This window comes from Leopardus geoffroyi, chromosome C3, assembly GCF_018350155.1.
Source record: "Leopardus geoffroyi isolate Oge1 chromosome C3, O.geoffroyi_Oge1_pat1.0, whole genome shotgun sequence".
In the NCBI taxonomy this organism is placed as follows: Eukaryota; Metazoa; Chordata; class Mammalia; order Carnivora; family Felidae; genus Leopardus; species Leopardus geoffroyi.
In genome coordinates this window covers 26201480-26214221 of record NC_059338.1, presented here as the reverse complement: position 1 = coordinate 26214221, position 12742 = coordinate 26201480, and the positions used below count along the sequence as shown (strand labels likewise).

Sequence of the window (12742 nt, the reverse complement as noted above, 5' to 3'; positions counted from 1 at the left end):
GCTTTAGGGCAAGGGGTTCAAAGTGGCCGTGGTAGTTTGCAGCATGGGTTTGTAACAGGCCTTCTCGAGAGGAGACCTCAGTCTGTCTGACTCAGCTGTGAATGCCGTTTTCCACACCGTGGACGGTGGTGGTTTGGGGTGAGGCCAGGCAAATGGCATCACATAGGCACCGGCAGCTGCCGCAGGTGGGTGAAAATAGCCTGAACCCCAGAGCCCACACACCTCCCAGAAGGGCGCGGGGAGAGGCCGGGGGAGCTCACTCCTCACTCACGACAGCCGGGGGCCTGGCCCCCTCGTACTGTCGTCTTTCCTCAGCGGTCCCTGCCGGTGATGGAAGCAGGTGGTACTGAGAGGCCCCAGCCCCACACTCCGTGTCCACCGGGCATCGGGGTGGACCCCCAAGGAACAGCTTTCTTCCTGCTCCCCTTCTCCTGTATGGAAGTGTTTTCCCTTCTTTTTTTTTTTTTTTTTTTTCTCTTCGTTTTCTTCTCTTTGCTTTCTCACTCTCTTCCTCCGTCCTTCTTCCTTTCTTCTTTTCTCCTCCCTCATCTTCTTTCTCTCTGGACCCCATTTAACCCTCCTCCAGCCCATCTCCCCCGCTTCCGCAGCTCCCGACGCACTGTTCTAAAGTTGGTGTCAGGCTGCCCATAATTTGCTAACCAGTAGGATGGCCAGAAACCCCAGGAAAAGCCCGCGTGCTCCTGGCAGGATGACCCAGCTTCATTCGGCTTGCTGCCCCTCGCTGGCTTTCTTATTCCGGACCCAGGCCCAGAGGGGACCCTTAGAGAAGAAAGTTGGGCTGCCTGAAGTGTCTCAATGCACGTCAGGAGCAATCAGCTGCCAGCTGGCTGAGCTGAGGAGGACAGTGTGGTCTGCCCAGGACCTCGGAGTGGCCTCTGGAGCCAGGATACGGCTGGCAGTGCTGGGCAGTGAGGGCAAGATGCTCACTGAGCCAGTCCCCGGACGGCCTTCGGTGCCGTCGCCTGGATTCCTTTCTGCTTGCCCGGTGCGATGCTGAAAGTCAGCCTCCTGTTGGGGGAGCGAGTCAGGTGACCTTCTGTGGTCCTCAGTGTCATGTGGGGTACACGCAGGGCGATGGAAATGGTAAAGCGTCTTCCTCTGTGTAATGAGGCAGCTAGAGATTCTCAACATTTAGAAGTTCGACTTTCCAGAAACCTCCTTTTCTCTACCAGAGGAAGAAAAGGATATTTATTTCTGCTTCATGTTGGGGTCCCCTTCGCCACTGAAAACTCTTTCCTCCGAATGCCGAGAACCCCCCAGGTGATGAGAACAGAACCCCGTCTGCTTCCTGGAGTTCTCCCAGGGGCAGCTTTGGCTGGGAGCAAGTTCTGGGCATCTGAGCCAGCCCAGAATTTGGCACAGTTGCTTAAAATAGCACAGTTGTGCTCTCTCTGCTTTCCTGCCTGGAAAGGACATAGGCTCTTTCTTGTACCTCCAGAACCAGGTCTGGGGGTGGGAGGCAAAATAGCCATGCTAGGACAGCTTCAAAGTCTCTTCTCACCATGCCCCTCCACCACCGCTTGCCCCGTGGGGGAAGAAACCAATCTCATCATGCCTGATTTTGCACTACCTACGTAAAAGGAAGGGGGAAAAGGTATCTGATACAAAACACTGGGTGATCTGAAATCATTTTTCAAATTTGTTTTGGGTTGCGGTCAAAGACAAACAGCAGAGTCGGGCTCACAAAGATGTGCGTGTCCTACTTTGCCCACACCGGAACAGGTCCCTTTGGGTGCCTTCTGCCACAATAAGAGGTGACCGTGGTGAAGGAGGAGGCTTCTCTGCTGAGGCAGACAGTGAAGCACTAAGCCTGCTTCCTTCTAATGTCACTTCTAATCTAAGTGACACTCTTAGGAGTCAGAAAGCCTCCCTGAATTTCTCAGCTGTGCTGCAGAATCCACAAACTGTGAGGTTAGTTCCAAGCTCAGATCACTTCTCTGCAAAGAGGTGGGTTCTGTTTCACCTTGGTCGCATGGGAGCCTAGGAGCATGAAGCCAGGGCCCTTTTAGCTGTGTGCCCCTGTCCTCCCAAGCCAGAGGAGGACCGTCCCCTCCCAAGGCAGCCTCAGCCCTCCTCCCCTCTGCCACCCTGCCTCTTCATTCCGCGGCAGGCTGGATCCCACCCTTAGCTCCAGGTGACCCCAAGCCGACTCTCCAGACTGGCTCGGACTTTTCAACATGCCCCATCTTAAGGGATAGTTCTGAATAATGCACATCTCCCCTAGTGGATGTTAAGCAGATTTGGGAAGCGATGCAATACGGTCCCAGCGAAGACTGTTCACAGCCTCTACAATCAGTTGTAACACGATTTGATCTGTCTTCAAATATGCAAATATTCTGGCACAGCGCCTTGCCTCCCTCAGGCGGTTGGACTCTGTCCCTGGCTTCTCAGGGCTGTCTGCTTGGCTTCCAGTCGGCTGTACCCCCCACCCCACCCCCTGTTGGTACCATCAAAACTTGAACCCAGTAGCTGGACGGGGATGGCGGCAGAATGAAAAGCACAGCCTTGGCATGCTTCGGTGCCCTGTTCCAAAATGTCTTTCACGGAGGATTAAATGCCCAAGGGTCTTAATTACCTAACGTCGGAACCAAAGCCGCCGACCTCCTGCTGAAGGGATGACTTCAGCCCCAGCCAGTCTAGGAGCTCTGAATCTCTAGCTTGGTCAGCAGGTTTCTCCCATCCAAGTGGAAAACTCCTAGCCCATACCCTCTCTCTCCTGTCCCAGGCTCCCTTTCTCTTCCGAAAATCTGAACCGCAGCCTGGCTGTCTCTGCCTCCCTGGAGTAGAAGGAGGCCTTCTGCCAGCAGTGACATCTCAGAGACCAGGGTGGTGCCCGCTGGTCAGGTGGGCTGGGGAGGCCGGGTGCTTCTCGCTGGCAGCCCGTGATCACTGGGAGCTGCCAAGGGCCCCTGCGTCCCTCTCTCTCTGTCTCACTCTCTCTCTCTCTGTTGATGAACTATATCTCTTGGACTGTCTTCTCTCACTGAGCTCCCACCACTGCACCTTACCTTCTCAAGGAGGGCTCTGCGCTACCCTCCTCCCCCCAAGAGCTGGCCTGATCCAGAGTCCTGGGCACTGAGGATTTTGATGGGAAGTTGTTCAAAAGACCGCTGCGGGATTCCACTAATCCTTATCTCATTTGATTGGAAACATAGGATCAAGCCATTAAAGGTCAAGCCTAATTTCTTTCATTAAAAAGAAACTTATCTTATTATTGCCTTCTTTTGCAGGATTTAACCTTTTCTTCCCTTTTTTGGGCTGTTTTATGTTGCTTGTTCTTCACCAGGCACATTTCCTTTTCAAATTTGCCGTGTCTTTCCTTTGCAAAAAAAAAAACAAAACACCGGTTGTTTTCGTGGCTTTGCGTTTCTGTTGTTCTCTCCCCGTTTATGCCTCCATGAGCTCTCCGTGGCCTCCTGTTTGCTCACCTTCTTTTGTTTATTGCAGACAACCCCTATAATGACTCGTCCTTAAGAAACCACCCTGACATATACAGTGGTGAGTCGCCGCGGTAACCTTGGGAGTAACCTTGCCTGTCCTAACCCCAGTTTGCCTAACTCGACTGATACCGTGTCATTAACTCACGCCGGGTGGCAGGGCTGACAGTTGGTCAGACCAGTGTAGGACTTCAGAAGAGCTTCTGGGAGGACTCAGTAGAATCTTAGGAATCGGTGGCGGATGGATGGAGAGCATCTGAGCACAGATGCGTCCGCACGCACGTTGAGGAGGAGACGGAAGTCTGGTTCCTCCTAGTGGTTTACAGTACACAGAAAGCTTTACTCCTACGCGTCTGGATGTGAATTGCCTGCTCTGCAATCTAGCCTTAGTTACTGGGGGTGCCGTGTCACAGGCTCCGTGTGTCTTTAAAATCCATCTGGCAAATATGAGTGAGAGTTCACTGCTGAGTTCTCTTTTAAGGTAAGTATAAAGGAAGACGGACCATCCGTGGCTCTATTGCCTGGGTCTCTTCTCTCCTCCAGCAGTGTGCACAAATGGGTGGGTGCCCACCCACCCACACGCTTGCAAGTCATGGGACACTTTCCATGAGGCATATTTCTGACGTAGCCCACAACTGGTTGCTCAAGCTGATTAGTAGAGTCATTAGCTATTTCCACACCTGAGCCCCCACCCCCCACCATGGCTCAAGAATGTCTTGTTTCCCTTGAGCAGCCAGAGGAAACATCATTTACTGGCTTTGGCGAGGCAGCTGGCCCCCATCATCCGTTATGCCTTGGAAGCTGAGGCTGTAGGTCCCCAGGGGGGTCATTGTGGGCTCAAATAGATAGGAAGTGTCTGCATTGTGATGTGCTAATATAAACAATGATTGGGGTCTGGAGTGGGGGGTGGGAAGGGGGAGTGTGAGCCAGGGAGAGAGGCAAAGGCTCTAACTTGGCATCAAACAGGTAGAACCACACTGAAATTCTGCCAAAGAGATTTACTGCCCAAGGAAGCGGGGGACCTTTGTTGGATTCTGGGCATTGTTTGTTTTCAAAATAATGGGGCCAACTACCGTGGTGTCAAGAGCCCCGGAGCACTGGTGTGGAATGTGCCTTTCTCTAAATTGGATTTCAGATAATCTATTATGGAAGGATTCTCGAAGCTAGAGTGTATCAGAGCCAGAAGGTCCCTTAGAGACCATCTGGTCCAAACTGCTTGCTTTGTGTAAGATAAACTATTCAGGGAGGCATTGTTTTATCAATGGGATAAGTTTGACTGATTCCAGCCACTTAAATTTTGTGACTAGTGGTAGATGCGATTACAGGTGAATGAGTGGGAGTTGTAAGAACCATCCAGGGCTGTGAAACGAAACAAAGCTCGCAAGAATTCACAATGGAGATGGACCGCCTTCTCCTCAATCCAAGGTAGAATGAATGGGGTTGACCCAAGGATGAAGCCAGCTGGAAGAGGTGTAAAGTCAAAGTGAGGCACATGGTGAACAAAGGACAGCTAGGTTGAATGCTTCTAAAAAGAAATAGAAAGTGAAAAGGAAGGAAGATGAAGTCCTTCCTGAGTGCAGAGTTGGACAAAGAGACAATGCAATGAAAAATGCCCAGTGCATCTGTCTGCTTGGCCCCCCATAACGGCATTTTGTTCTAGTGATTTCTACAATGGTTTGGTATCCTCTGAACATACGCCAAATGTCCAATGACCTGCTAGGTGGCAGGGGGAAGCTGGTCTGAGATTGTAGCTTGCCACTTGGAATTCACCCAGGCAAGAGAAGAGTATGCACTCGAAGGTAGACAGCCTTCCTTGAATGAAACACAGGCTCCGGGAGGTACCACTGAGTGACTTCAGGCAAGTCATTTAATCTCCTCATCTGTAAAGTGGGTATGTTACAGGCCCCAGAGAATTGTCATGGATGTTAAACAGGGTAACGTGCGTATGGTTCCCAGCACGGTGTCAGACACATCAATGATTAGTACGCGTTAGCACATGACTGGTACTGAAGGGAATGGCTTAGTGTTGACTCAAGTGAAGATGGACACAGAGAACCTGAAGAGAAGCCAAAGGAAGAAAGGCTAGCCCAAGGGTGGGAAGAAAGTACTATGGAGGGAGGAACTTGAAGGCAGACTAGAAGAACAAAAGCTATTCAGATCTTCAGCTGTGCTGAGAACTGAATAAAAAAAGCTTCAACCGGGGTGCCTGGGTGGCTCAGTCTGTTAAGCATCCGATTCTTGATCTCAGCTCAGGTCTTGATCTCACAGTTGTGAGTTCAAGCCCTCGCTTTGGGCTCAGCACTGGGCTCTGTGCTGGGCACGAAGCCTGCTTTTAAAAAAAAAAAAACAAAAAAAAAACAAAAAAACTCCAACTATTGCATAAGGGATTTGGGTTATACTTATGGAAGAGATTTCCTGGCAGTGGAAGGTATCAAATGTTACTAGATAAAGAGATTTTTTTTTGTCTTCTGGGATTGTTTGGTCAGCTGTTCCTGAGGCCAGAGAGGTGGATGAGATACCACGGATCCAACCTCATGAGTCCTTAATTCCGAGAATTGAAAGCAGCAAATGTGAGATCTAGCTGCCCCTAAAAGCTGTTTCTGGCAGAGGTTCTTAGATACATCCGATGCATTGAACTCTCTTCTGCTAACCCACAGTACTTGACGGAGGGGGGCAACTCAGGTTATCAGCAGTCTTGACCTTTCTTCTCACAGGAGTTGACCAAAACATATTTTCATTGGCCCTTTAAAGCCAAGGTGGCCGAGGCAGTATCATCTCTTGAGGTGTCCCCCCTGGCCAGATTCCCCTGGAAACCCACGAGCCTGTTCTTGAACCACAGCCTGGGAGAGCAGGAAAGGATGGACTGTCCTTGGGCTAGAGGTCAGAGGGGCCCATGTGGGAAACTCTTCCTGAATCCACCGACATGAGCTTTGGCATCTGGGTTCTGAGTTTGATCAGGTATTCGATCTGACCCCAGCCCTGAAGAACAGGGAGAATAAGAGAAGCATCGTCTGAATCCCCACCTCAATGAGGGTGGGTGAGATCCTATGACACCCTAGGAGACAGTCATCCTCTACCATTTAGGGTCCTATAGAGTAATCACCTTTGTCTTGGAGACTCTTCCTGAGTCTGCTTCTCCAGGGAAAGAAATTAGCCATCTTCCCTTGGGAGCAGCGGCCCCCAAAGCCCCCAGCTGGCTTATCCTTCATAAATTGTCATTTATCCTATCATAAGTTGGCACCTGCTGCAGCTGACCAGTTTTTCATAACCTCTTCTTTGGGTCCAGCCTTCTAACCCTTCATGATACCATGTGTCACCCTGACTCCTCTTCAAGCCTTCCGTGGCCTTAAGAATCCAGTTGAGATGCCTTTGGAGCCTCTTCATTCCCAGCTCAGCTTCTCTTCCACGTTGGGCTTGAGTTTATTTAATGGCCACCGAGGAGGGATGGCCTCTTAGCTAAGACGATGGGAACAATGTTTAAGGAAAACATAGTGGAAGAGGTTCATCAGGGCAGCTCGCTAAGACAAAAATGTCTTTCTCCCTCACCTCTTTTGCCCTTGGATTTCAGTTTTCTTTGGTTTGAGTAAGAAAGATACTCCCAAAGCTGGCTGTCAGAAGCAGGGACAGATGGGATATCCATCTTTAAAGAGGCGATACAGTATAGTGTCAGAGCACACACTTTGGTGCCAAATGGTCCAGAATCCAAAACACAACTGACTTGTGACCTTGCCAAGTCTGTGGACTCCATTGAGCCTCAGTTCCCTCTGGTGCAAATGGAGGTGGTCCCCCCCCAGGTTTGTTGTGAGGATGAACATGACTATGACTATGACGTCTAGAGAGAGCTGTTAGCCCGGGCTTGGCCCGTCATGAATGCTCACCAAATGGTGGCCCTGATTATTGCCTCTGACTTTTAGAATGTTCTTCCCTATATTTTTTGAACCTTGGCTTGTTTCCCAGTAGCTTCTCCTCCTTTGGGATAATTCTGTGGTTGCTAGCCCACATCCTACGAACGGGAGTATTGCTATAACCTTTTTATAGTCACAGCTCCCAGCATTGTCAAGGTCCCCACAGCGAGACTGTTCATTTCTCCTCCGTCCCATACTTACTGCTTTGCTGGCCAAGTGTGCTTGTGGTGCTGCGTGCTATGGTGTGAATTAAATGTCCACAGGGTCTCGGGCTGGTTTCTGCAGATTTTGTCCCTGCGTGGAAGGAGTATGCCAACTGAGCTGGCTCTCCCACGTAGCCCGGGGGTTCCCCGCACTCAACAGACTCACCAACCTCACACCAGAGCCACCTGCCCTGAAAGCTCCTTCTCCTCATAGTTCCCTTGACCTTGTGTTGTCTTGACTGTTTGGGTGATTCCACGATAATGGGTGGGAGGAAGCTGCTGCTTTGTATCAGGCTTCCTTGGGACTGAGAGCTGGCTGCCACAAGAGTTACAGACGGTAACCAATTAACCCCATAATGGATTAACCCGTTCAGTAGCCACTGTTGTATATGTGTGTGCCGGTGGGACAAATGAGGACCTCTGCAGAAAGAGAGATAACACGCGGGGTAAACTGTTGCCTTCTTGTCTGTTCCCTTCTCCCCTCGAATCCATTCATCCCACAAACACCGACTGAACGCTCACTGTGTGCCACATGTTGTGCCAGCCGCCTAACTAACTCTCATCATTTCTTCCCCTGACAAAAGCATAAAATAGACACCAGCTCTAGGAAATGCACTCCCCGATGGCTAATGGAGAGAAGCTGAGTGCCTCTAAGACGGGAGCCCTGCTGGCCCAGCCAGGCACCAGCCTGTCCAACAAGCTCCTTTAGGAGACACCGGTGTCACGGAGACAGGGTTCCCCCGCCACTCTGTCCTCGTGGCCAGCACCCGTTCACAGCCCCCCGCCGGGAAGATGCCCTTGTTCCCCTTCCAGGCATCTTTGAGGGCTCCCGGCCCCTGGCAGCTCTGCCTGCCTTCTTCCTCTCACCTCTCCAGCTGAGTCTAAGACCCCTACACCTCTGGGGAGGGGTCCCTTTGCTTTGGGGCTCCTGGTGGGAAAAGCCTTGCTCTCCTCCCTTCTGTCTTACTGGGCACAGAGCTCCCGGGGAGAGGTGAGGCGTAGGTAAGGTGGGGTCCGCTGTGCTGGGGGTGTGCCCAGACTTGCATGACCCCATCCACAGCCAAACGGCCATCCTGGCCGTGTCGATCTCCGCGAGCCACCGGGCCTTCCAAACCCACGTGCACGTCACTGATGGCTGCTCCCGCCTAGTTGAATTGTAGATCGCCTCCTCCATCTTGGCTGCCACTCCCCACTCCCCCTCCCCCAGTCTCTCACATCCAATTAACACCCTCCTCTCAGCCCCTTTCCAGAGTCATTAGCGAAGAAGCAGAATGGTCTTGGCCCCAGAGTGATTTCCTGTCATCTCTGCTCATTCATTCTCTCCATGTCTTTGCTAAGCCATTAATAATGCTTCCTGCATCTCTGACTGTTCATCTGGGTCTCTGTGGCTTCATCCCAGCTCCTTGTCTCCAGGGTCGCAAAGAGCAGGTTGTCTGTCCTGTGGCCCAATACAGGTCTTCTCGTTCATCCGCTGCTGCTGAGACGGCCTCCCGGTGGTGGCCACCGCATTGGCCTCTGGGGTCCCAACACAAGATGCTCCAGGAATAAACTGCTCACTGCCCGGGCAGCCCCCTCCTCCTTTCCCGGGAAGGAGGGGTTTTCCTAACAAGGGAGGAAGCCGGGCTCCTCTTGCCAGAGCCTTTCAGAACTTAGATGTGCTCACACACATGTGCCAGTGGGGCCGAGGAGCCCCGCGCTTCCTAACACACCTCTCTTAATGATGCCCCGGCCCCTGGGGGGGGGGGGGTTCAGCTGGGAGGGTCCAGGGCTTGGTGCCTCTGAGGGTAAGGGAGTAAGCAGGGGGCGTGATGACACTTCTTTCTAGCCTGACCGCTTTGGCCTAGCTGGGTCCACCCTCTGGGCAGGAGGCTCATGAGAGCTCCTTCTATCCTGTTTCAGCCCGAGGAGTTGCAGAAAGGACCCCCAGCTTCATGTACCCCCAGGGCACGGCGAGCAGTCAGATGGTACTGCGTGGCATGGACCTCGTGCTGGAGTGCATCGCCTCCGGGGTGTACGTACAGCTCGCACCCCCACCTCTGGCCACCCTCTGGGAGGACGCGGGTGGGGGTTTGTGCACGCTCTGTTCTTGCCACGGTTTGGGGGGCAAAACATCGTCCTCTCCATCCCGTTCTGGGTGTTTCCTTCATGGGTAATGGGGAAGGGAGATGGGTAGGCATCCTGGACGTGTGTTAGAACCTCACGTGACTTTACATAAGTCCCTCAGTGCTCTGCGGCCGAGCGTCCCCTCTGTATGGGAGAGGTCGGCTCTCATAGGACACGGTCCTTCTGGGCCCAAGTCCACTTTAAGGTCACCTGGATGTCCCAGACTCTGTAGAAGAACAGCAGGGCCGCAGCTGGTGATGAGTCCATGTTTCCCGCTTGGTCCCTCTCCCAGCCCAACACCAGATATCGCGTGGTACAAGAAAGGTGGGGACCTCCCATCAGACAAGGCCAAGTTTGAGAACTTTAACAAGGCTCTGCGCATCACCAACGTCTCTGAGGAGGACTCTGGAGAGTATTTCTGCCTGGCCTCCAACAAGATGGGCAGCATCCGGCACACGATCTCGGTGAGAGTAAAGGGTACGTTGTGTGTATTTCTCATTATGCTGATTTTGCCAGCCCTACATGCCACGACCACCTTTCCCTCTGGGGGGCGGGCCGGGTGAGCAGGGGAGACCCAGCAACACTCTGGTTCGTGGTAAGTGACCTGCCAGGGACGGTGTCACCCCGTGGATGTGAGAGAGAGAGAGAGAGAGAGTGTGTGTGTGTGTGTGTGTGTGTGTGTGTGCACGGTGGGTACTAAGGGAAAGAGACCCACCCTGACCATCACCCACCTCTCTGTTGTGCCCAGGGCTCCCTCCACAAGAATGTACCTCCATGGTCCATTTGGATTTCACCCAGAGCCTTGTCTTTATTTACTTTTGCATTTTAATTCACGGCGTGTCGTTTTGGCCCTGTGCTGTCTGTGTACTTGTGTGTGGTTCTTTTTACAAATGGGGAATTATCACCACCCAAATTGTTTTTTAAAAAAATCACTTCCCTCTCCCCCGAGCGTGGATGGCCCCCCTGAGCTATCGCGGGCAGTAAAGCACATGTCTTTCTGGGTCCCTGCCACAGGTGGTAGGGTGCACCAGTCGCCTCTCAGCCCAGGGCCGAAAGGACGGTGGGGACGGTGAGGTCTGATGCCAATAGCACAAGAACTTCCGTAGCATGCGGTCAGCTGATCCTGTGACTTTGGTCTCAGCACGACACTCGGACCGAGGGTTCTTGACCTTGTTGGGGGCATCAAGATCTTTGACAATCCGATGCAAAGGAACTTCTCAGAAAAAAGTCCACATGTCCACAATTAGAAGGGCGAGCCAGCTCTGCCCTAACCAGAGCCCAGTGTCTAAAAGAATAAATACGAGGTCTTTTCTAAATGGTCAGATCTTGCAGCGATAGCCATAGAAACCCAGAGGGGCCAGCCCCGTGCGCACTTGACCACCTTCCCTGGCTCGAGCCCTTGGGCGCACATCATGAACACCTGTGGGGCTCTAAAAGCATTTTCTGCCCAAGCCTCCTCCCCTGAGGATTCTGACTTAATAGGTCTCCGACAGGCCCCAGTGTCTGTGTTTGTTAAAAGCTCTTCAGAGGATTCTAACGAGCGGCCCCAGTTTAGAACTATTGTTCTGCGAACTCAAGATAGACCGGGTGGCATCTGTGGCTCCAAGCCAGCCAAAGGCAGGCTGGGCTGAGTCATCCCATGAGGATGAGCCCTGGGCAGGTGGTGAGGGCCTGGAGCTGGCACCCAGGGGCTCCTGCCTTCCTAGAGGGAGCGGGTCTGGTGTCTTTGGCCTGCCCCATGCCGTCTAACCCCCCTGCCTGCACTGTATTTGTCTTCCAGCTGCTCCCTACTGGCTGGACGAACCCAAGAACCTTATCCTGGCTCCTGGCGAGGACGGGAGACTGGTGTGTCGAGCCAATGGGAACCCCAAGCCCACCGTCCAGTGGATGGTAAACGGGGAACCTTTGCAATGTAAGTAACAAGCCGTGGTCTCACCCGACTCCGCTGTCTCTCCTGTCTCTGCTGAGGCTCCAGATCCCCATCCCTCTGGGCCAGCCCCAGTGGTCCCAGAAGTGAAGTCAAAGAACAGCCCCTTGGCTGCTGCTTCTGGAGCATCCCGTCCCTGTGGACGTCTCAAGAGACAGGAAATCTGCCTCACCTTTGTGCGAGAGGACAGGAAACCTGTTGGTAGTTCCCCAGACCCCGCTCTCTGCTGAGGGCGAAATGAGAAGCAGGTTGGATGTGAGGAAGAACCTCCCCGTGACAGCAGAGACGCGCCAGCACAGTTAATGAGTATGCCCAGATTTGGGGAAATTGCATCCTGCCCGATGGCTGGAGTAGGTGATTCCAGGGCCCCTTCCAGATGGGGCTGTTGGTCGAGTTTTCCCGTCATATTCTCGCCAGTTGCGTTCACATTGGAAAATGTCCTTGTGGATCTCCGTGAGAGTGCAGCATGCCCGCACCGTCCGGTGCTGAGCACATACCTTCCCCCTCCCCCACCCGTCAGTGTCCTTCCACTGGGCACAGGCAGAGACACGGACACCGCCTGCCCTCTGCTGTTGTTTCCTGACAGCACTTTGGGAACAGGGCAGACAAAGGCACCAGACTTCACAGCACCATTAAATAAATGCAGAGCCCAGGACTTGCAACTGAGCCTTGGCCCTGGAAAGGTCACCAGTCACTTAAGGGGAGTGACTGAGAGGAAAGTGGGCTCCATGAGAATTGCCAGGGAAGGAGGCATTGAAGTTGCTGGCGTTGACTTCTTTGTGCCTTTTTGCTGAGTGGGGACTTGGGGACGGGTGATAAGGATGCTGACCGTGTCTTCATTTACCTCCTGCTGATTCCCCAGTTCCGGGCTGACACTTGCTATCTGTGGAGTGGCGCCTGAGGGGCCAGACCTGGGGTGGCCCTCGGCCCACTGCTGCTGTGGGTCTGAGCGATGCTGGCTGGGTTCACAGACCATCCAAGTCAAGGCACCCGGTCCAGCCCAGGAATCTTAGAGCAGAAAGTCACCTTCCAGCGAAAGATGGGAAGTGGAAATTCTTTACACTTCTAGAAAACTATTCATACAGCTCATTATCATTCTCTTTTTTTAAATTTTTTTAATGTTTTTAATGTTTTTTAATTTATTTT

The 12742-nt window shown here is 52.7% G+C and overlaps 1 protein-coding gene across 19 annotated transcripts in view; it reads left to right on the top strand.

The window, feature by feature from the left end:
• The window catches only part of NFASC (neurofascin), a 183821-nt gene that overhangs the window by 123661 nt on the left and 47418 nt on the right, over positions 1–12742 (top strand). For 15 of the 19 annotated variants that reach the window (XM_045456301.1, XM_045456302.1, XM_045456299.1 and 12 more), the window contains 4 exons: positions 3469–3519; positions 9466–9577; positions 9962–10146; positions 11450–11581. In XM_045456301.1, the coding sequence (XP_045312257.1) occupies positions 3469–3519; positions 9466–9577; positions 9962–10146; positions 11450–11581 (480 nt within the window). The remainder of the gene's footprint in view (positions 1–3468; positions 3520–9465; positions 9578–9961; positions 10147–11449; positions 11582–12742) is intronic. The other 4 variants (XM_045456304.1, XM_045456303.1, XM_045456318.1 and 1 more) reach the window with 1 other exon arrangement.